The sequence below is a fragment of the Varanus komodoensis genome, unplaced genomic scaffold, assembly GCF_004798865.1.
Source record: "Varanus komodoensis strain SLA01 unplaced genomic scaffold, ASM479886v1 scaffold22, whole genome shotgun sequence".
NCBI classification, from domain to species: domain Eukaryota; kingdom Metazoa; phylum Chordata; class Lepidosauria; order Squamata; family Varanidae; genus Varanus; species Varanus komodoensis.
Window position 1 is genome coordinate 12,669,624 of NW_025335606.1, and position 22,861 is coordinate 12,692,484.

General features: G+C 43.2%; 1 protein-coding gene across 4 annotated transcripts in view; it reads left to right on the forward strand.

Moving 5' to 3' along the window:
* ZNF532 (zinc finger protein 532) overlaps positions 1 to 22,861 on the forward strand; it is a 63,841-nt gene that overhangs the window by 17,282 nt on the left and 23,698 nt on the right. For 2 of the 4 annotated variants that reach the window (XM_044431312.1, XM_044431313.1), the window contains 2 exons: positions 16,614 to 16,675; positions 17,835 to 20,201. In XM_044431312.1, coding sequence (XP_044287247.1) covers positions 17,862 to 20,201 — 2,340 coding nt within the window. In that variant the 5' untranslated portion in view covers positions 16,614 to 16,675; positions 17,835 to 17,861. The remainder of the gene's footprint in view (positions 1 to 16,613; positions 16,676 to 17,834; positions 20,202 to 22,861) is intronic. The other 2 variants (XM_044431314.1, XM_044431315.1) reach the window with 1 other exon arrangement.

The following is a 22,861-nucleotide window of genomic DNA, read 5'->3' on the forward strand; positions in this document are numbered from 1 at the left end:
GGTCCCAAGGTGGACATGACCTTGGAGTGACCCCTTGAGAGAACAGCATTAGTTGTCCATGCTGCTGTTGCAAACTTAATAACTGTAAGAGCATTGGTTGGGGGGCACAGTCCTTAATTCCTGAAGTGCCATTCCAGTCAAAGAACTTAGAGTTAGGGCTTCTGAATTCTTCGCAGATGGCCTGCAATACTGATCTTGGGCCAAACCTAGCCATGCCAAAGGCAAGTGACCTTACAGCCTAAGGCAGTTCTCCCTGTTAAACTTTAAAAAAGAGGGAAACCTTTTATTGGGGGTGTGGTGTAGAATCTCTGGATCCTATGCTAATTGAGATGAAAGAAACTAAGAAAGCTTTTCCAACTCTGACAAAGAAAGATTAGACCAAGCAGAAGCAGAAGAAAACTTCCTTATCTTCTCACCCATCCCCATTCACCATCTTCTAAAGAGCCAAACTGGAGTCCTGTGGGTCAAAGTGCCTTGAGGAAGACAATGGATTATGATACGAATGTAGGAACCAGCTAGGGACACACAGTACTTATCTATGCCTCATCTGCTTGAAGATAAAAATTGAGGGTCCACCATCCAGTTTTCCTCTTACACTGAGCTATAGCTTAGAGTTGGGCTACTTAAGGATGCAGTCCTGTGCATTAAACAGAAAAAAGGTCCTCTATTCACAGCCTCCCCCAGCAACCTGTTTGGGAAATGCTGGGAGATGGAGGAATTTTTCTCTAAACACGAATGGGATGACTCTCTAAGGCAGCTTTCAACAAATAGCATGATGATCTTAATGTACTTACATAAAATATGTATATCAAATACAGCTTACCCTTCATTGTAAAACTGGCAAATTTTAGTACACTTCAAATTACTGAAAACAATAGATTTTAAATGATATAGTTTGTATATCGTTTGTAAAATGAAGTAAGAACACAGTTTACATATATCCAAGCCCTGTTGAAAATGCAAAGGTTGCCAAAACAATCCCCATGCCCAACATTTTAGTTTTTATATCAGTAAGGCAAGCATGGATTAGCAAAGACAACTTTGTAGAAAGGGAGTACTGCAAAACTAGAACAAATATGCTGCTCTTTGCTTCTAGCTATGTTTGTTTGCAGCATTTGGCACAAAGCAGGATCTTACCTGACTATGATAACAATAGGAGGGGTGCTCCTTTGGGTGTGTTGATAATGCTGTACTTGAAATTCACGGTTACTTTTCTTTCCCCTTCCATGTTAAATATTAATTCACATTCCATTTAATTTCTCTTGGACTTGATTGAAACTGCGCTGTTGTTTTGTTCATAGGCCTCACTGCATGTCCAATTGCATCAAGAACCCAACAGGCAAAGCACCTCCACTCCCCTTCTTCTGAGGCCCCATCAGTGAGGGTGTTCAAGGATAGGCCAGACATGCACATGGTAGGCATGTCATGAGTGGAGCTGCCTGGAGCCAGGGGTCAGACTAGATGGCCTGGGAAGGACCCTTCTGACTTGCTCTGTTTCTTGCTATCCCATTTTGCTATCCCCCGAATCCTATCAGTCCCAGTTTACCATTTCCTTTTTTTCCTGGACAGATGGATGCTCTTTAAAATGAACCAATGTGCTGCCTCCTCTCACTTCTTTTTTTTTTTTAGTATCTCTGGGACCCACATATACTTAGAAAATTATCTTTTTTATCTTCTCTTATGTGTAAAACAAATTCCAGTTCATTGATATCAAAAAGGATTTATTATTATTATGCTGGTTACTTCTCAATGAGGTTGTAAATAAGACCGGACTTAAACGTACTTTGCATCACTTTCCAATTTCTTAAGAGGATGTGCTTCATGTCATTAAATGTGTTGATTGATTAGTATATTTATATTCTGTCTTTTTCCCTCTTGCAATGAAACCAACGAAACTAACATGGTTCTCTTTTATATTTTATCCTGATAACAACCCCATGAGATAGGTTAGGTTGGGAGCCAGTAACTGGACAAAAATCATGCAGTGAGTTTCATAGCTGAGCAGGGACTGAATGTACAATCATTACTTTCAATTAGCACCCCCTTCTTACAAGTTGCAAGGAAAAAATGGCTACATTTGATACAACAGAATGGACAAGTCACATTACAACCCTTGAACAAGGGATGCAGACAAGCAGCTGATGCCTCCATGGCATGTTTCCTCCCTCCTTCCCTCTTGGTCTTCCAGGAAGTATCCCAGTGTCCTTTGCAGCACAGCTGAGCTTGTCTCTCCAATACCTGCTCCAATTGTGACCCCTTTGCATTTGCTGCTGCTCTTTGGTTTGTTGCTTCAGAGAAACCCAGCTGGAATTGTGTTTTGTTTTTCAACCCCCAAAATGTACAGAAATATTTTTCTCTGGTTGGTTGGTTGGTTTGGCAATCTTTTGCAATTGTGTGAGTATGTTCTTAGCGCTTGCCCGATATATTTAATCTTGCCTGGTCAATGCCCTTGCCCATTGCAGCTGTCAAATGCTAACAGATTGATGATGTGAGGCTACATAAAGGCTAAATTGTGAGCAGTTGGAAGCTGTCAGTTCCCTAGCTGTTAGTAGGAAAGCGCCACCAAAGGGGGAAAATCAGTAGAGTAGGCACACCAAAATGGCGTGGGTTTAAGATCTTCCCTTTAGCAATGTAATCTTTACGATTTCTTCCTCACTGCTTCCCATCTTTTCGATATTTCCTTAGTTGTCCAGATAGTCCAGAAAGGAGTGAGCTTAAGGCCACCCCCCTTTGCAGCTTCTTTTTAGATATACTTCTGCAAAAAGATAGCTTTTGAAGAACCCTAAGAAAGCTGACTCAAATGAAGTTAAGGGGATCCTCCATTTTGTCTGTCCTGTGCCACCACATTTAAAGTTTAATTCTCTGGGAGGTTTTCACTTTTTCTAAAGATGTCAGGGCTGGGAAATAAATGGAGGGGAAGTATAGCACACTATTTCCATCCACTTACTTCCAAGCTTTGAATTCGGTGTATATTTCCCCTCATCCGTTCTTTGCAATTTAGCCTCTGCAATCTTGACAGTTCAAATGGACAAGGCATTGAGCAGGCACATATCAGAAAACTATAAGAGCACACTTGCATTAACTGCAAAAGGTGAGCAAAATGGTGAAGACTTTTGTGCAGATTTCTTGGAGGAAACGAGGGGAACCAACGTCCTAGGGCACTGGTGGAGGGGCTGTCACTGGTGGTGGCATGGCTGCAACCACAAAGGGGGAGATTTGCTAGCTGATCCCCATAATCCATGATGAAATTATCCAAACCTGGCAACCTGGGCCAGGTCGACTCATATATTGTTTTATACTGCTCTTATTTATTTATTATTGTGAGCCGCCCAGAGTCTTCGGCAAATGGGGCAGCTTAGAAGTCTTCTAAACAAATAAATAAATAATAAACCTATCATGGGTCAAACACCTCTAAATCAAGCCATGGGCTGTCAGGATGGCTTGTTGTGCGAAGCTAACCCACCCTGTGTGCAACAGTCTGAGACTGAATGACCTGCAACCCTGCATGGCTAGTTACTCATGAGGGGTTGCGTGTTGTGCAAACCCAGTCCACAATTTCATACGCATTTGATTGTCAGGTGGCAACAGGCCTGGAGAACGGGGATGGTAATGCATCTGTCAGGGTCTCACTCCCCAGCCGAGGCCTAGTGGGAAGAGCCTGCTGGAGTTGCTCCTCTGCATCACTGTAGCCGTTGTGTTGTCGTCTGTACCAGGCAGTTGTGAGGTGAGGAGGAGGAAAACAGACAGGGCCACCTCCTGCTCGCTCCGTGACCCTTGGCCTGTCGAGCAAGCAAGTGGCAGCAAAGATGAAAAACGGTTATGAGGAGCAGCAACCGGTGATGGTGATGGTGAGGGAGGGGACCCATTGACACGGTCTTGTCTGAGAATCCGCACAAAAACTTGGCACTGGCCATGGTAGGTAAGCATGGCGTTTTCACCTTTAGCCCGCTTGGCAGAATCTGGTGCAAAAAGAGGAGCTTTGGATTGCCTTATATTCTGATCCTTGAGCCAAAACTGATTTTTAAAAATGATGCAAATTTCACTGCAAGCCCATTTGGGACACACAAACACATACATAAATTCAAGCCTATGTTGTTGTTGTTAGTCATGAAGTCATGTCCAACCCATCGCGACCTCATGGACAACACCCCTCCAGGCCTTCCTGTCCTCCACCATCTCCCGGAGTCCACCTAAGTTCAAACCAGCTGCCTCAGTGACTCCATCCAGCCACCTCATCCTCTGCCGTCCCCTTCTTCTTTTGCCCTGTATTGTTCCCAGCATTAGGCTCTTCTCCAGGGAGTCCTTCCTTCTCATTAGGTGGCCAAAGTATTTGAGTTTCATCTTCAGTATCTGGCCTTCTAAAGAGCAGTCAGGGCTGATCTCCTCTAGGACTGACTGGCTTGATCGCCTTGTGGTCCAAGGGACTCGCAGGAGTCTCCTCCACTACCACAATTCAAAGGCCTCAATCCTTCTGCACTCAGCCTTCCTTATGGTCTAGCTTTTACAGCCATACATTGCAACTGGGAAAACCATAGCCTTGACTATACGCACTTTTGTTGGCAGGGTGATGTCTCTGCTTTTTAGTATGCTGTCTAGATTTGCCATAGCTTTCCTCCCCAGGAGCAAGCATCTTTTAATTTCTTGGCTGCAGTCCCCGTCTGTGGTGATCTTGGAGCCCAGGAAAATAAAATCTGTCACTACCTCCATTTCTTCCCCATCTATTTGCCAGGAAGTGATAGGACTGGATGGCATGATCTTAGTTTTCTTGATGTTGAGTTTCAAGCCAACTTTTGCGCTCTCCTCCTTCACCCGCATCAAGAGGCTCTTTAGTTCCTCTTCACTTTCTGCCATGAGAGTGGTATCATCTGCATATCTGAGGCTGTTGATATTTCTCCCAGCAGTCTTAATTCCAACTGGTGATTCATCTAGCTCCGCCTTTCTCATGATGTGCTCTGCATGTCAGTTATGACAGTATACAGCCTTGCCGAACTCCTTTCTCTATTTTGAACCAATCAGTGGTTCAAGCCTATAGTAGGTACATATTCCAGTGCAGCATGCAAACGTAGCTCAAACCTGATGATTCTGTGGCCAGAAATAGTTTTTAATGTGTGATTCCCTAACATGTTTTAATGTGCATTTAATAAGAGGTAATGTAAATGTTTAAAGGGAACAGGCATTGTTCGGCAAAATAATGGACCCTGGTGGAGACCTAGTGCAAGAGGTAAGAAGAGGTCTAGTGCAAAGGGTGGCAAAAGGGTGAGTTTGTTTAGATGAAGGTAAAACCCCTATTTCCATGTGACTAGATGATGGGGTGACAAAGTACAGAAGCTTACTTAGGGCCTGCTCCTTAAGTAACTTTTCTTTGTTATTAGCGGTCTACATTTCAATTCTGTCCAATACCCAAACTGCAATGTGCTAGCACATACAAAGCAACAACATTAGTGGAATTTGAATCCTAGCTTTCAAAAACACAATAATCCATAAATGACTCGCAAGTAGCTGCTTAAAAGAATTTTATTTGATAGGTTCTTTTATCTTTCAGGCATTTTATATTGAGTTTTTGCTTCAGACAGTGCAATTATGCTAATCTAGCTTTTACAATAATCTCTGAACCAAATAAGATACATGCTCATTGCAACAACACTGCTGAATGCAAACTTTTCAGTATTTTGAGATTAGTGATTGGTCTCAGCAGGTGAGCTAATACAGAGGCAGTGAGGTCCAATTATAAAACAGAAAATTTGGAGGAAAATGCCTTTGTTTTGGAGGCTTGTAAGGGAAAATTTGACGATCACATGTAGAGGTACGGAATCAAAAGTGGTGTGTTATTCGCTATTAACAGAGCTGTTGAGTCAATTGTGTGTGAGCTGCAGACTAAATTCAAAGTTTTCATTTTGCCTTTGGTATTCAAATTTGTTGTCATTATGTGTCATCTTTGATGTACAACCACCCTGTGAATTATTGTCTTGTCCTTGACACTGCTGTGCAGCTCTTGGAAACCCAAGGTGGTGGCTTCTCTTATGGAATCAGTCCATCTCATATTTGATCTTCTCATTCTGTCATTGACTTTCCCCAGCATGATTGTCTTCTCCAGTTAGTTGAGCTTTCACATAATGTACCCAAAGTACACTAGCCTTAGTTGCATCAGTTTTGCTTCCAAGGCAAGTTCTGGCTTAATTTAATTTAAGACCCACTTGTTAGCTTTTCTGTTGGTCCAGGGTATCTTTCATAATGTGAGTTTCTTCATGGCTGATATTAAAGTTGTGTCATTCTTCTGTAGATGTTTCTATTCAGTTGTAGTCCTGTTTTTAGATTTTCTTCTTTCACTTTCTCGAGGAGTAGTTCAATTCATTGCTGCTTTCTGACAGTAATAATTGAATCTTACTGGTGTATTTCACAACAGTTTTCAATACTGCGTCTTCTGATGCTAATCCAGTTTTAGTTCTGACATGCTCTGTGTACAGATGGAACAGATAGTGAGATAAATTACACGGTTGTCTGATGTCTTTGCCTGTAGGAAACCATTCAGCTTCTCCATATTCTGTCCCAACAGTAGCCTCTTGTCAATGATACAGATTACATATTACAAACAATGAGTACTAAGTCACGCCTATTTCTTTCAGAACATTTATAATTCCTCATGATTTGCACAAAGCTTTTGCTGTAGTCTGTAAAGTACAGACTGATCTGATGATGTCAATTGCTACTTTCATTTCAGAATTCACCTTGAACACCAGGTTTCTCTTGTTCCATATTTATTTATTTATTTGCATACTTATATAGAAACATAGAAACAGAAGGAGTAAGAAGGGGTCTCCTGGACCATCTAGTCTGACTCCCGGCTTCAGCTGGCTTCTCTCACAACATGCCCACCATGTGCATGTCTAGCCAATCCTTGAACACCCTCACTGATGGGGCTTCAACCACCTCCCGTGGAAGCCCATTCCATACCCTTGGGGTCCTAACTGTCAGGAAGTACTTCCTGGCGTCCAAATTGAACCTTGGTTCCCTGAGCTTTGCTCTGTTGGAGTGTATCCTGGCCTCCTCTGCAGAGGAGAACAGGACTCTACCCACCTCTGTGTGACACTCCCTCACGTACCTGTATGTTGCCAACAGTTCCCCTCTGAGTCTCCTCTGGGCTGAAAAGACCCAGTTCCCTCAGTCTCGCCTCATACGGCATCCCCTGCAAACCAGCCACCTCACTTGTGGCCCTACGCTGCACTGACTCTAACCTGGCTATATCCTTCCTGTAACGAGGGGCCCAAAACTGAACACAATACTCCAGTTGCAGGCACATCAGAATCGTATCGAGTGGAAATAATACCTCTCTCGATCTAGAAGCCACCTATAAGCCACCTATAACTGTCAAAATGTCCTCCTTAGGCAACTCACACAATAAACAACAACTTAACATTTAAAACAGTTAAAAAGTAATAAAACATGTAAATAATATAATTACAATGTAAAACAATATAAAAAGGTCCTTCAGCATTCATGGGAGGGCTTAAATATTAAAAAGAAAGGAGAGAGAGAGAGAGAGAGAAAGAGAGATGTCTTTGTTTGGTGCTGAAAGGAGCACAAAGACGATGCCAGGTGAATTTCCCTAGGGAGGGTGTTCCAAAGATGGGGAGCAGCAGAAGAAAAGGCCCTTCACCTGTTTGCCACCCCTCTTACTTCTCTGAGGGATGGCTCTCATAGAAGGGCCTCCTGAGTTGATCTTAAGGGGTGGGCAGCTAAATATGCAGTGATATCCTTTGTTGTAACACATTGAGCATCGCTTTGCTTGCAATGGAAATTGATGCAGTGGTCTGGTAATTGCTGCACTACTTAGCATCTCCTTTCTTGGAGACTGTTTCCAATCTATAGGCCATTGTTTTGTTTTCCACATTTGTTGGCATATGTTTGTTAGGATTTGGACCAGTTCAGTCTCTGCAATTTGGACCAGTTCCATCGGTATCCTATCTACTCCAGGTGTTTTGTTTCCCAGTGAGCTTTCACTTCACTTTCTTATATTGCAGCTTCTTCCTCAAAGGATTCCTCTTTGAAGGAGTCTGTAATCTTTTTATCTCTTCTTTATATTGTTTCCACTTTGTATTTCTTTTCTCCTGGTCAGATACAGTGGCATCTTGGCTCACGAACGCCTCAGTCCATGACCAAATCGGGTCACAAAGAGAAATTTCATAAAAGTTTTGCCACAGGTCGCGAACTCTGCATCGGGTGACGATTGCGAGTGCGCCCGCCTTCCCTGCATGGGCGCAATTGTGGTCATGCTGCGGGGGCGGGGGAGATGGCTGTGTTCGTGCTGGGGGAGAGATGGCCGTCATTGGGGGGAGATGGCGTGCCTGCGCCCGCCTCCCCCAGGCGCACCCGCAATCACGCCTGCATCTCCCCATCCCCCTCGCACGATCGCTGGGGGGGTGGGAGATGGCCACCATCTTTGCTGTTCTTTGTCACTTTGCTTCAAATTTTTGTGAATAAAAAAAATAGTTTCAGAATGGATTATCCTAATTTACATTGACCCTTATGGGGAAATTTGACTTGGCTCATGACCAGAGTCCAGGAACAGATTAAGTTCGTGAACCAAGGTACCACTGTACTACGTTTCTTCATTGGACTTTCAGCATTCCTAATCTAGGCTCGAATTTTCTTTTAGTTTCCTGGATCTTCAGGAAGAGAGCTCTTGTTTTTCCTCTTTTTAAGTTTTCTTCTATTCCTTTGCACTGGCCATTGTTAATAATACTATTTGTGTCTTTGTGATAGTCAATAAAAAGCTGTGTTCAGGATTATGACTGTATTTCTGTGACCTTTCGCTTCTAGTCTGTCCTCAGCAGTTGTGAGTTTTTCTTCCATCCATCAAGGCTTTTTCTTTCTTTTTGCTACAGAAATGTCATTTTGCATTATTCACTAATAATGTCTCTGGCTTCAGTCCACAGTTCTGTTGGTTCATGGTCAATTGAGTTCAGTAATACAAATCTGTTCTTTAGGTTGACTTTATATTCCTCAGGAACTTTCAATTGTATTTGGCACTGCACTTCTGTCAGTGACTTTTTTCAGCTTCGCTCCTATTTTTGATATTAAAAGTTCACAGTTGCTACCACAGTCTGCTCCTGTCTCATTGGCACAAGAATACAGCTTCTCCATCTACTACTTCAGTTACATAGTCTATTTGATTAGAAGTCCATGTGTACAGCCACCTGATCAGTAGCCTGAAGTATGTATTTGCAATAAAGAGTTTGCTGGCTTCACAGAATTTTATGAGTGATTTTCCTGCTTTGTTTCTGACTCCTAATTGTCCCACAGCCTTTTATTCTGTTTTATTTCCTAAGTGGGAAATAAAGCCGAATAGTCACCTTTAGTGATCAGAATGTCTTGTTTTGGCATTAGCATCAGTTTCCTCTTTGATGCTTCCATGAAAGTCTTCAATTGCTTTTTCAGCATGTGAAGAAGTGTAGAATTGAATGATGATTATATTATTAGTTTTTTTTAAAATTCTGGTTGACAGTATTCAGTCAAATTTTGCATTATTGGCCCTTACTTTCTGTGCTACATCTTGCCTCAGTTTTAAAGCCACTCCATTTCTTCTGAGCATGACATTTCCAGAGTGAAACACTTTGTGTTTATCCCCTGAAAAGGTCCCATTCCAGTCCACTTATTTTGCTCATGCCAAGTACTTACATGTTTAACTGTTCTAGTTTGCCTTGGTTTATACTTTTCACATTCCATGTTCCAACCAAATGTGTTGTGCAGCATCATATTTTCCTTTCCCCTCTGCGTGTCTGCCACTAGACTTCCTTTCAGTTTTGCTCTTGCTGTATAATTAGTGACACCCCTATTTGTGCTTGTACTTTGCTCTTCACCAGTGGCGGGTTGAGTGTCTTCCAACCTGGGAGTTTCATTTTGTGGCATGATCTCTTGTTTCATTTGGGATGGTTTCATTGTAAGGTTTACAAGGTAAGAAATGTTCCAAAGTGGCTTTCCATTGCCTTCTTCTGTTTACTACTAACCAGAGTGAGCGCGAGTGTCTTTGCTATTGGCCGTGAAAGATTTTCAGCACGTGTTGCCTTCAGCGACTGCCGCTGCCCAGCAGCTGCCCTTCAGAAGTTTCTGTGCCCCCATCACAGTCAGCAATATCCATTCTCTATTATGATGTATTTTAGCTTGCGAAAGTATAGATATGTTGGGACCCTTGCTATAGGCCCTGGTTGGGCCCCAGTATTGTGGGATAATGCTTGAGTACATCCTGGTAATTCTGAAAAACATCCAAAACATTATTCCATTTGTCCTCCTTGTTTGTTTGTTTGTTTGTTTGTTTGTTTAAAGTTTTTATATGCCCTGCCCTTGCTACATAGCCTCGGGACTGCTCACAGAAATAAATAAATACAAAGTAATAACAATTACAATTAAAATTATTCTATATGCTGGGTTGATAAATGACATTTTAGTGACAGAGTCAATTTAATTCATTGTGATCATAGGCCAGCATAGTAGAGACAAAGTAATGGAAGCCTGTGCCATAGTATATTCAGGGTCCATCCATTCTTCATCACACTGTACCGGTTACTCCCTGGTATTGTTCTCCTTCCCCTTCTCTAGAAGGTCTGGATCAGTGATGGTGAACCTTTTAGAGACCGAGTGTCCAAACTGCAACCCAAAACTCATTTATTGCAAAGTGCCAACACTGCAATAAAACCTGAATACTGAGGTTTTAGTTTAGAAAAAACAACCAGTCCAGGCAAATACATACATACATACATACATACATACATACATGCATATGTATCTCCTTGGCAGCGCATTGACTGGCCATGTGAAAGCTCAGGCGAGTCACGGCTAATGAGTCGCAGCTCGTGACATCATTGCCTGGTGCCGCTACCCCTGTCTGAGCACGTGCATGGCCCCTATGTGGACTGTTATCCGATGCTCAGCTGCTGGGGCAGCGCCGGGTTGACTTGGCTCGTGTGCCGACAGAGAGGGCTCTGCGTGCCTGCTGTGGCACGCATGCCATAGGTTCGCCACCGCTGGTCTAGATGAAATCTCTGAGTAGAACACCTTCTGTTGGTAGCACCACTTCATCAGAGCCTTGTCCTTGGGCAACCATTTTGCCCTTACTAGAAGCAGTAACAACACCTTCTGTGCTGGCTTGAACTCCCTCTCCTTGTGATTATAACAGGTCTGCCCCTGCTGGGCTTGATGGTGATTGGTGGTGGTGCTCAGAGGTGTTGCCTCATCCCAAAACATATTGGAAAGTAGAGCAGGATTCTGGTGGACTAGTTTCCTAACCTTCTGTCATTAAGTCTAAGATGCCTCATGGGTGACACCTGTCCAGGAGCTCAAAAGGTGAAAACCCCATTGAATACTGGGGAACTTCTTGGTTTGCAAACACCAAGCAATAGGTGACATGGTCATGGATAAGCAGCTACAAACTTGGAACATCTGAATGTTTTGTGAAAGCTTTCCATTAAACCAGCCTTTCCCAACCTGGTGGCCTTCAGAGGCATTTGGACTGCAGCTCCCAGAATTCCCATGAAGCAGGGCCATTGACTGGGAATTCTGGGTGTTGCAGTCCAAACGTGTCTGAAAGGCACAAGGTTGGGGAAGGCTGCACTAAGCCATTAGTTCAGAGTGAGTTAATTTTCAGTCTTCCACAGCTGGTGCCAGACCCATCAAAATTAGTTGATCTGTTATGACTTTCTTGGGAAAACATTCTGAAGAAAAAATAATAATTCATGCACTAGTACCTTACTCATGATAAACTGTAAGGGAAGTGCCTCTGGGTATCCAGTAGCATAGTCTATTACTACTAAGCCATATGCCTGGCCTTTGGAAGTTCATTAAAGGGCCCCTGCTATACCTATGCCTATTTGTTCAAATGACTTTGAGATAATGGGAAGTGAAATCAGACACCAGCTTTGTACCTTCTGAAGGTTTGGGCAAGAATACCACACCTGTGGACTTGCTTATGTATCACAGGCCAGTGGAATCCCTGAGTTAGCCTTCTTACGGTTTTGTTGACAGCTGCATCGCTAGATTCTGGACTACCATGTGCCAGCCTCAGTTAAATAAGCCTTAATAGTTCAGACACCACTAATTATTTCAGCTCAGGGCTGTTTTCACTTCTGGGGACAACCCAGTAGAGTAAGTCACCATCATGTCCAAAATCTGGACTGTTCTTTTAACAATAGCATCCTCAGTTATAGGCTGAGTTTGTGCTAATCTTGATGCAAGTGCAGAACTATTTTGTTGGAGCAGGACTGAATTTATTTATTTATTATTTATTAAAACATTCGCTGAAACCTCAGGGCAGCTTACAACAATAAGTTAAAAAATAATTATAACATTAAATTAAAAAAATAAGCATTAAGTTAAAAATACAAAAATACCAATATAAAATAAGCCGCCCTGGCCAGATAAAATCCAATAATATTAACAATTAAAATGCCGCTTAAATAAAAAGGTCTTCGCCTGGCGCCAAAAAACGACGACGGCGCCAGGCGGACCTCTCTGGGGAGCGCATTCCATAACTTAGGCGCCACTGCAGAGAAAGCCCTCCTCCGAGTACCCACCCTCCTAATTTCTTTCACGGAGGGTTCCCGGAGAAGGGCCTCTCCCGCCAATCTCAAGGGGCGGCCGGGCATATATGGATGTAAGCGCTCCTTCAGGTAACCAGGGAATGGGATCTGGGAACCAAAAAGCCTTTAAAGTAACCTTATTCAATTCCTTCTTCGGACAAAACCAACATGGTGAATTGTTCCTTTTTTTTTTTTTTTCAAACTGTGGCCAATATTTTCCTTTCACCAGGCCATAGGCTCAGCTGGGAACAATCTCCCCCTCACTCCACACCACCCAAGCAAGTCCATCTACCTCTTGCCAGCCCACTTAGTGGTATAAGATTTATACTACTGTTTATGTTGCAGACAATAAGAATCTCAATCAGTGGGGCTTCTCTCTTCTCCTTAACTAATGTTTGACCACATCATATATCTAACAATCTCTCAGCTAACGCAAACCCTTTTTATTTTCCCAATATTTTAAATGTTAGTGTTGTTTTTAGTATTGATTTTATATTTTATGTGTGATACTGTGTCCTATTTATGTTATTGCCACCTTGAGACATTGTAAAGGGTGGGATGCAAAAAACATACATACGTACATACATAAATCTACTTTCCCATCTACCTGGCCAGGCAATATCCATTATAGTTTAGGTGGAAACTCAGTGGGTTGTGCACCAGGGTGTCTGCTTGGGCACATTTTATAAAGGAATCATTCTGCTTGGAAGTGCTGTTGCCCCTACAGTTGAAACATACTGTGGGGTCAGTAGATGGCTTCTCTTTGCTTCAGGATGGGAGTTGTGTCAGATTACAACTAAGATAGGGATATGACCTTCAGAAGTTCATTCCGGGGGGCGGGGGTGTCCAGTACATTTTAGACCTAATGACTGTGAGTGTTCCTTGGTTGTTATGACAGATTTCTCATTCTTACGGAGATCTGTAGATAATCCCCTGCCAACACTGCTCCCTGGGTTTTATCCAGGAATTTGGAACCAGGTCCTCTTTGTTAGTGTGCATTGCTAGTGCTGGACTCACCCTTGGTTTTTGCCCTCTTCTGGTTTTCCAGCCATTTCATGTTTCCATAGGTTGAATGGCTACTCTAAGGTGTCTGGCTTTGGCGCATAAGCCAGTTCTAGGTAGATGTCCATGTTACACTAATAAAATGTTAGACGAAAACCACCTCTGCAATCTGTTCCAATGTATGTGGTGCTGCTTTTACCACCAAAATTTGCTGGCCTTTCTCTCTATTCCACCACGCACAGATGTGAACCAGAAACAAAACAAACCCTTTCATTTGTCTTCAGTAGGTTTTTTCCATGACATTTGAAATTCCCCAAACAGCAGCCTTTTTGCACGGTGATCTGCTGCAGTCTAAGTGATTCCACCACTGTTTGAGCAGAGCCAATTCAACAAAAACTCAATATTAAGGCCCCGTGAGCTTCGAGCCTCCCTGCAGCCGCAGCCGCTGCCGCTCTCAGGTGTTCAGAAAGGCCTCTGGCTCCTCCGCTGGAGTTATCTCTGAAATATTAAACCTGATGCTGACAATGCCAAGCACAGGGAACCTAAGACCAGCTGAAGCAGCACTTTCTGGTTCTGTAACCATGCACCAAATACCTGATCCAGGAGATGCGTCTGCTGATTAACTCATCGTAGTGGCAGTGGCTGGTCATGAGCTTGACGGCAGGGCTGCCCCCACCCCGCCTGTGCCCATGCGCCTTGCTCCCATGTCCCAGCAGTGGGAAAAGGTTTTGTGGCAAAGCTACATCAAAACCGCCCTGGATCACTGACTCTGTTAGAGACACAGCAGAGAAATACGCTTTTAACTCAAAGGTTTAATACAAATGACTGCCTGGTTACAACACTGGTGCTTCTCAAGCAGGATGTAAGACCACTAGAGAATAGCTTGTTCATTAGGAAAGTTTGACCACCTTCACCTTTGGCAGGGATCAGTGCCAAGCAGGTGAATGGACAAGAGGAAACGGTGCCCACGGCTGCTGAGTCTGTCTTGCATGCTTCTCCCCTGCATTTTTCCTTGAGAAAATGCTGATTCCTCCAGCCTCCAGTTAAGTCAGTTGAGACCTTTTTGGAGCTTGCGTTTAAAGGGGCAATGTAGGAAGAAGGGTAGGAGTCTTTCCAATAAAAGCTTCCTGGAGTGGCTTTTGGCATTTCTCATGTAAAAACTGTTATTCCCTCCTGCATTGCCCCTGCCCCTCCTCTTCAGGACTCTCTGCATCGCCCATCTTTTCCTCTTTTTGTCTGCCTGCTTTTCCTGCCTTCTGCCTCTTCATTCTCTCCCTCTGTCAGGTGAACCTAATTATAACCATCAAGGCCAACTGCTATTATGTACAAATTTTTATTTATTTTTTATTTATCTATTTAGAGAGCTTATATGCCACCCCCATCGCATAAGCCTCAGGGCGGCTTACAATCATTAAAATCCCGCATGAAATACAAAAAATTCATCAAATAAATAAAATACATAAGATAAAATAGTGGAAACAGCCTGGTCAATTTAAAATCAACAAATAAACCATTAACAGTTAAAATAGCGTTTAAATAAAAAGGTCTTGGCCTGGCGCCGAAAAACAAATAGCGACCTCTGCCTCCCGCTAGCGTAGCCAGTCTCAATGATCCCAGTGGGTGGGAGGGTGTGGGACACCCTGGTGCCACAGCAAGGGGTGTGGGGGAAGCTGGAAGCAGGCAGTGGCTACATTCACTCAATACAACCAACCATACATGGTTGCCATCACGTGCTTTTTTTTACTATGATCTACCTGATGGACAAGTGTTTTCTGCGTTGTTGTAGTTTCCATCCTCCCTACTCAGTCCTTCCACTGTTGGCATGTGTCCTATTGGCGACTGGGCTGCAAATTCAATCCTAAAGTGTGCATGAAGGCTGCGCTGTGGGCAGCAGGGAAGGGCAGAATGCTGGGTCCAGGGTGCAAGCTCAAGCTGAGTCTGGAGCTTACAATGGGCCAGAGGCTCGGGGCAAGTCAGCAGGTCTGGGTCAAGGCACGGAGGAGAGCAGTCCGATTTTGCATGCAGAGAGAGAGAGCGAGAGGGAGAGCGAGCGCACAGTTCCTGGGTCAGTTTACCAGAGGGATGTTGCTACAAGGGTTGTAGCAGGCTGGAGTGAGACGGGGTCTACTCAGAGAAAAGATGGGTGGAGTAGAAAAGGGCGCAGGCTAGAGCAAGGCAGAAACAAACTGGAACAAGGCAAGAATGAACTGGAACAAGGCACAGCAATGCAGGGCGAGAGCACAAGGAGCCACCAGGACAACTTGCATTGCTGTGGCAAAGAGCAGCCGTGCAGGGAATCCTTTTATGCTGGTCTTCAGGGTGCCCAGCTGCACTGCCTAATTGCTCCACAGGCGTTTCCTGCAAGAGCCCGCAAAGGTGTTCCTGGTTCTGTGAGCACTTGCACGGTCACTCAGGTCCTGATCCTGACACTGTTGCTCCCTGTCTATGTGCTTTCCAGGTACTCTCTGGTAGCGGCATACCAGGACCTTAGAAACCAGGTTCCTGTGTTCAGACAAGAGGATAAGCCATGGTGGTTTGGGGAAAGCATCCAACAAACCATAGTTTCTTTCCATGGTTTCTAAAGACCATACTCATCGTGTGAAATACCATGACTGGGATCAGACAACAGGACAGAGCACACAATGGTTAAAAGCCACCATGGCTTGTTGTGTCACCTGAACCCAGCCATTGAGTCTCACCAATCCTTTGCACTCTAAGAGAGGCCCTTAAAAAAATTATAAGCCGTGCAAAGGGTATTTTGGGGGAAGTTTAACCCTCCCCTCCCAGAGTAGCATGCTCCCAATTGAATTGGGACTATATGTTCTTACACAAGAAAAGAAAAGGCAAGTGTTAGTTATATACTACACTATTAGCATAACATGTCATTTGGAAACTAAGAATTTTCTTCATAACTTACTTGCTTGTTTCTGATTAAGAATTTCCCTCTTGGGGATTATTTCTAGAACAAATTGTCTTATGTCTGAGAAACTTCAAATATGTGGCACACACAGCCATTAAATGTTGCTTGCTTCCTGTCCATAGGGAAGGACATAGTTCTCTTGCAAGACTGTCCATCTTCAGAGAAAAACAAAAGAGTTTGCCCAGTAAGTATCAAATCCTCCTGGCTACAGCGCTGTAACTTCGTATTGCCTGGGGCTTACACTGAATCCCTCATATTATCAGTGTGTGCGATTCTGGAACGATACAGGATTGGCACAGTAATTACAGGTTAAGATGCAGGAGTCTCCCGTGTGGTGTCTGCAGGCGTCTCTCTGGGAACCCACCAGGCTCCCTGTCTCTTTATGCATATTATTTCTTTTGATTTTAAAAAATACATGTTGTTTTTACCTGGGAGGGTGGCCTGCTGCAAAGCTCTCTCCAGTTGTTCATTTCATTCATTTATTTCATTTCTGTACCACCCAATCACTGGGCAGTTAACCACAGTTTATACAATACACTAAAATACAAGCATGCAGTATAATAAAACAGCGTAACTTTTCAGTGCAATACTTGAACAACTACAACCAATTCAGGTGTCTGTCCTCCAGTCTTCTGTAAGAGACCTCCAGGGGTGTGAACAGGTAAAATGGCTCACCTGTGATGGGGCAGAATCTTTTCCCCCATGCAACACCCCCCCCCGACTGTAGCTCTGGCCTTCCTTTTAATGTTTCTAGGAGTGGGGAGCAGGTAGAATGGCTCACCTGCCACCATTGGTTTTTGCCTTGTACTTAGATTCTTGGGTAACTGACCTTTCATTTAGTTTCAGCTGATTAACCCCTGGGAAGGGAGGGTTTGGCTGTCTTGGGGATGGCCTGCTGGTATCATTTGTGACAGCATCTTCAACACTCTCAAAACTCCAAGTGCGCCTCCCCACAACCCAAAAGGCATTTTGCTGTAACGTTCATGATAGTATATGGTTAAGCTAAACTTAAAGATTGTGAACAAGATGTTTTCAGGAATCCATAAAATGCTGAGACTTTATACCTCTCATTTTCCTTATTGTAAGAATATTTGGTATGGTATGGTATTTATTTATTTAAAGCTTTTATAATCCATCCCTATACTAGCATCTCAGGATGGTTTACAACAAACAATTCAGAAGCTTGTCACTTGAGATTGTCCTGGGGTTTTGGTAACTATCTAATAATGACTTGATGTCTTATAAAAAGTAGTTTAAATAAGCAGACTTACTCAGTTTCAATTTCTACTATTTGTATGTTGAAAATTACAATACTGATAAGGACAATTCTATCCATTTTGTAGATTTGCTTCTAAACAATTAACGTGACCATGGGAGATATGAAGACTCCAGACTTCGATGACCTGCTTGCTGCATTTGACATTCCAGATATGGTTGATCCTAAAGCTGCTATTGAGTCTGGACATGATGATCATGAAAGCCACATAAAACAGACCGTGCACCCTGATGATGACTCCCATGCGCCTTCATCATCTGATGTTGGTGTAAGTGTCATTGTGAAAAATGTGCGGACTATTGATTCCTCTGACGGCGCAGAGAAGGATGGCCACCATTCCACAGGCAACGGTTTGCATAATGGCTTCTTGACTGTTTCCGCTCTAGAAGGCTATAATAAGGAGGAAAACAAAGCTCTTAAGGATGAGGGCTCAGTTTCGGAGACAGCACTCAAAGAATCTTCCTTCAACCAGTTTAGTCCTATCTCAAGTGCTGAAGAATTTGATGATGATGAAAAAATTGAGGTCGATGATCCCCCGGATAAAGAAGAGATGCGTGGAAACTTCAGAGCAAATGTATTAACAGGATCTGTCTCCCAGCAGGACTATGAAAAGTTAAAGGTACTTGGAGGAGACAATCTGGTAAAACCTGGAGTTGCAGGTTCAGGAAACACTGATAAAAACAAAGTAGTTAAAAGAGACTCAGAAACCAACTCAACACACTTAGGGATGTATGAACCTTTTAAAGCAAGAAAAATGGATGAGAAGCTGCTTAAAGAAAATTCTGAAAAACTACTTGAAAATAGGGTATTTGATGGGAAAATCAGCACGGAGAAAGGAGATGCAAACCTTTCGAGTATTTCACAGTCTAAAGCAAAGTCATCAGCAAAACTCTCCTCTTGCATCGCTGCCATTGCCGCGCTTAGTGCTAAAAAAGCAGCAACGGACACAGGTAAAGACCCACCATCTAATTCAAGGGAGGCTTCTCCCTTGCCAAAAGATACAAATGGAAGTCCTCGGGCCACTGACAAATCACCTGAATCTCAGAACCTTATTGACTGTGCTAAAAAGCCCTCTGTTAAACAACCTGATAGCCCCAGGAGTATATCTAGTGAAAACAGCAGCAAAGGGTCTCCATCTTCGCCTGCAGGCTTGACGCCAGCAATTCCAAAAGTTCGCATAAAAACCATCAAGACATCCTCTGGAGAAATTAAGAGAACTGTTACAAGAGTGTTGCCAGAAGTGGATTTGGAAAGCAATAGGAAAGCGGAGCAAACAGCGTCCATGGTGGCTTCCATGACATCCCTGCTGTCTTCCCCAACTTCTGCTGCAGTCCTTTCTTCTCCCCCCAGGGCACCTCTTCAGTCGACGGTTGTCACCAACGCTGTTGCGTCTGCAGAACTTGCTCCAAAACAGGTCACTATTAAGCCCGTGGCTACCGCTTTTCTCCCAGTATCTGCTGTTAAAACAGCAGGGTCCCAGGTTATCAACCTGAAACTTGCGAACAACACTACAGTGAAAGCCACAGTAATATCTGCTGCTTCGGTGCAGAGTGCCAGCAGTGCAATTATCAAAGCTGCCAATGCTATCCAGCAGCAGACTGTTGTGGTGCCAGCATCGAGCCTTGCCAGTGCAAAACTTGTGCCAAAGACGGTCCATCTTGCCAACCTTAATCTACTGCCTCAAAGTGCTCAGACCACCTCTGAACTCCGCCAAGTGCTCACCAAACCTCAGCAACAGATCAAGCAGGCAATAATTTCTGCAGCGGCTTCACAGCCTTCAAAAAAAGTATCTCGTGTCCAGGTGGTGTCATCTTTACAGAGCTCTGTAGTCGAAGCTTTCAACAAGGTGCTCAGCAGTGTTAACCCTGTCCCAGTTTACGTTCCAAACCTCAGTCCTCCAGCAAATGCGGGCATCACTTTGCCCACACGTGGTTATAAATGTTTGGAGTGTGGCGACTCATTTGCACTTGAAAAGAGTCTGACACAACACTACGATCGGAGAAGTGTGCGGATTGAAGTCACTTGTAACCACTGCACAAAGAACCTTGTTTTCTATAATAAGTGCAGTCTACTCTCCCACGCTCGTGGACATAAAGAGAAAGGAGTAGTAATGCAGTGCTCCCATTTGATTTTGAAACCAGTTCCAGCCGATCAGATGATAGCTTCTCCCACCAGCAATACTTCTGTTACATCATCCATCCTTCAAAGCCCCATTGGCGTGGGCACCCACACTGTAACAAAGGTACAATCCAGCGTCACTGGGACCGTCATCTCTGCTCCTGCAAGCACTCCTGTTCCTCCAGCTATGCCTTTGGATGAAGACTCGTCTAAGCTATGCAGGCATAGCCTGAAGTGTTTGGAGTGTAATGAAGTTTTCCAGGACGAGACCTCTCTAGCAACACACTTCCAGCAGGCTGCAGATTCGAGTGGACAAGTACAGTATCTTACATTTAAATTCCAATGTTTCTGTATTAGATATAAGAGATGTGGGTGTTTTGTCTATTTCCTTTTACTTAGGTGCTTTAGGCATACTTGGTTTTTAAGAATGGTAATAGCTTGGGAAAATATTTTTCCGGTGGGGTGAAATTGTTTGGAAGCCTGTTATTCTTTTCAAGAACAAAAGTACTTTTAAGAATTCCTAAGCAGCTCTTTATGCTACAAGGAATACAAGGAGGCATTTATTTAGTTTTAGATCCTATTCTATGTGGTAAGCTCAGGACAGGCTATAACGCTCCAAAGGCTGAAGCAGAGCTTTCTCAAAAATAGTGAAACACACTGCTCTTCTGCCTGTTGATGGAGAGATCATCCCGAAATGCTAAGGCTTATAGGTTAGTTCCATACCTGCAGAGGTTTTCATTGAGCTTACCTCTGTGAGAATTTTGTAGGGATCTGGAACCATCAGGGTCCTCAGGGGAGAAGTTTCAGTCTCTTTGGCTTTCTCTGTATAGTGCCTTCATGATTGTCAAGCCCTGTGCAGAATGTAAGCCACTGCTAATAAGCCTTCTTTCGGTTTTTAAAAAGTGCACCCCTATATAACTTCTTCTGTAACCACAGCATTTCCTGTATTCCTTTATGTTTTCACCACCATGCCCAGTGATAATCAGGCACACATATTTGCATATATATTGATTTGCTCCAGAACTATTTCTCCAGACAGCTCCAGATTATGTCTGGTTAGGCTTCAGGCCATGGAAGCATTTGTGTTTGGTGTGTTTGTGTGGGGTATGCCCACGACACCTGTGAATGATCTGATCTCAGTTCCTTGCACACTAAGTGCTTCTGAAGTCACCATGTAGACATCCTCATGAAAGCACTTTCTGGAACATAGAGCAAATTCATCTTGCTGCAGCTGATAATTAAAGGGGCAGAAGTTTCTTTGCACCTGAAGGCCACAGTGGGTCTCACTTAAGATCCTACACAACATGGTGTTGTCATAGTCAAGGACCACTGGATTTGGAAGCCACATTTAAGTCCCTGGATCTTTCCATGGCAGCTTTCACATGGCTGCCACACTTCTTTATCCAGGCCTTTGGAAGTGATTAATAAAGGACAGCATGTTTTTTCCCATGGGTGAAGCTGGGTTTTGCGTTAGTTTGAATTTTTTTTTATAGTGGCTTTAATGTTGCTTATTGCCTTACCAATGTGCAGAGATGCCGCACTGGAAGGATAAGCTTGAAGGGTAGGCTATACATTTAAATGTAATAATAAATAAACTGAAGCATCTCCTGGACTTGATCTAGATTTATGTTGGAATGGGCAAGACCTGCTTTGAAAGTGTACTGCAAATCAGATGTCTGCTCCAAATAGATCTGTTGGGTGCAGGTACCCAAAACATGATGTTAGAATTCCTGTTTTCACTATTATCACCAGGCTGAAAACTGGGGTGTTGTGGCTACAGAGATTGTGGCTTGCCTTAGGCAACCAAGTAAGTGTGATCTTAGCCCCTTGTTATTCCCTTAAAAATAACTTTCTCTGGAGCTGTTCATCTCCCTGAAATCTTTTTAATCCTGATGTTACTTTCACTTTCAGCATCATGTCTCTATGCCTTCTATCTAGGAGTGGTGGAGAAATTCATTTGGTACACATTTTGATATGAACCAACCTAATTTGTGCTTCTCAAACTAATAGAATGCAATTAACTCTTAGTTATCACACTTCTCCAAATTTTTTTCTCTGATCAAAAATTACGTACAAAAAGGTATGCATTGGGGGAAAGGCATACTGTAAAGAAAATTATTTACAAGAAAGCATATGTTGCAGAATGTTGCTGACAAAAGATGCCCATGTATGGTAAAATTATGGACAACACTTTTATTTTTTAGGAGAAATGTGTATGAATTTTTATGTGCGGAAACAGGATGGAACCAATTTGTATTTCAAAAAACTCAAAATGTGTAGAATGTGAAACAGATTAATCTAATCTAATAACTCCATTTATTTTAAAACATGCCCTTTATTTAAAAAAGGGCAACAAAAGTGATCCAGGATTTGGAAGAACTGGGCATATTCAGGCTTGAGAAGACTGGGCGGGGGGGACGGGATGGGACAACGACAATATGATATCACTGTATAAGTATCTGAAAGGCTGTCACAAAGAGGAAGGACAAGATCTGTTCTCTCTCATACCAGAGTGTAGGACATGAAATAATCAGCTCAAGTTGCAACAAACCAGATTCAGGCTAGATATCAGAAAAAGCAATACAACAGTGGAACCAGTTGCCTAGAGAGGTTGTGGACTCTCCCTCACTAGAGACATTCAGAAAGAAACTGGGCAGCCATGTGAGTGGGATGGTGTAAATTGGTGTCCTGCAATACCATGGAGTTGGACTTGATGGTTGTCTTGGTCCCTTCCAAATTCTACTGATTCTAAGATTATCCTTGCAATTCAAAGAAGAGTGTTTTGGTAGCATCAGAAAAGCAACCCACCACTCAACAAAGACCTTCTAGTTCAGCTTTTCTAAGAAACTCATGTTTCTCTCTACTGTTTATTAAATGGGGCAGAGGTAATGTGCCACCATGAGCATAGGATATCACTACTCAGAATATTAATTTGTGGGTTATATGCAGTTAAACCTATGGAGTAGCTTTTACCAA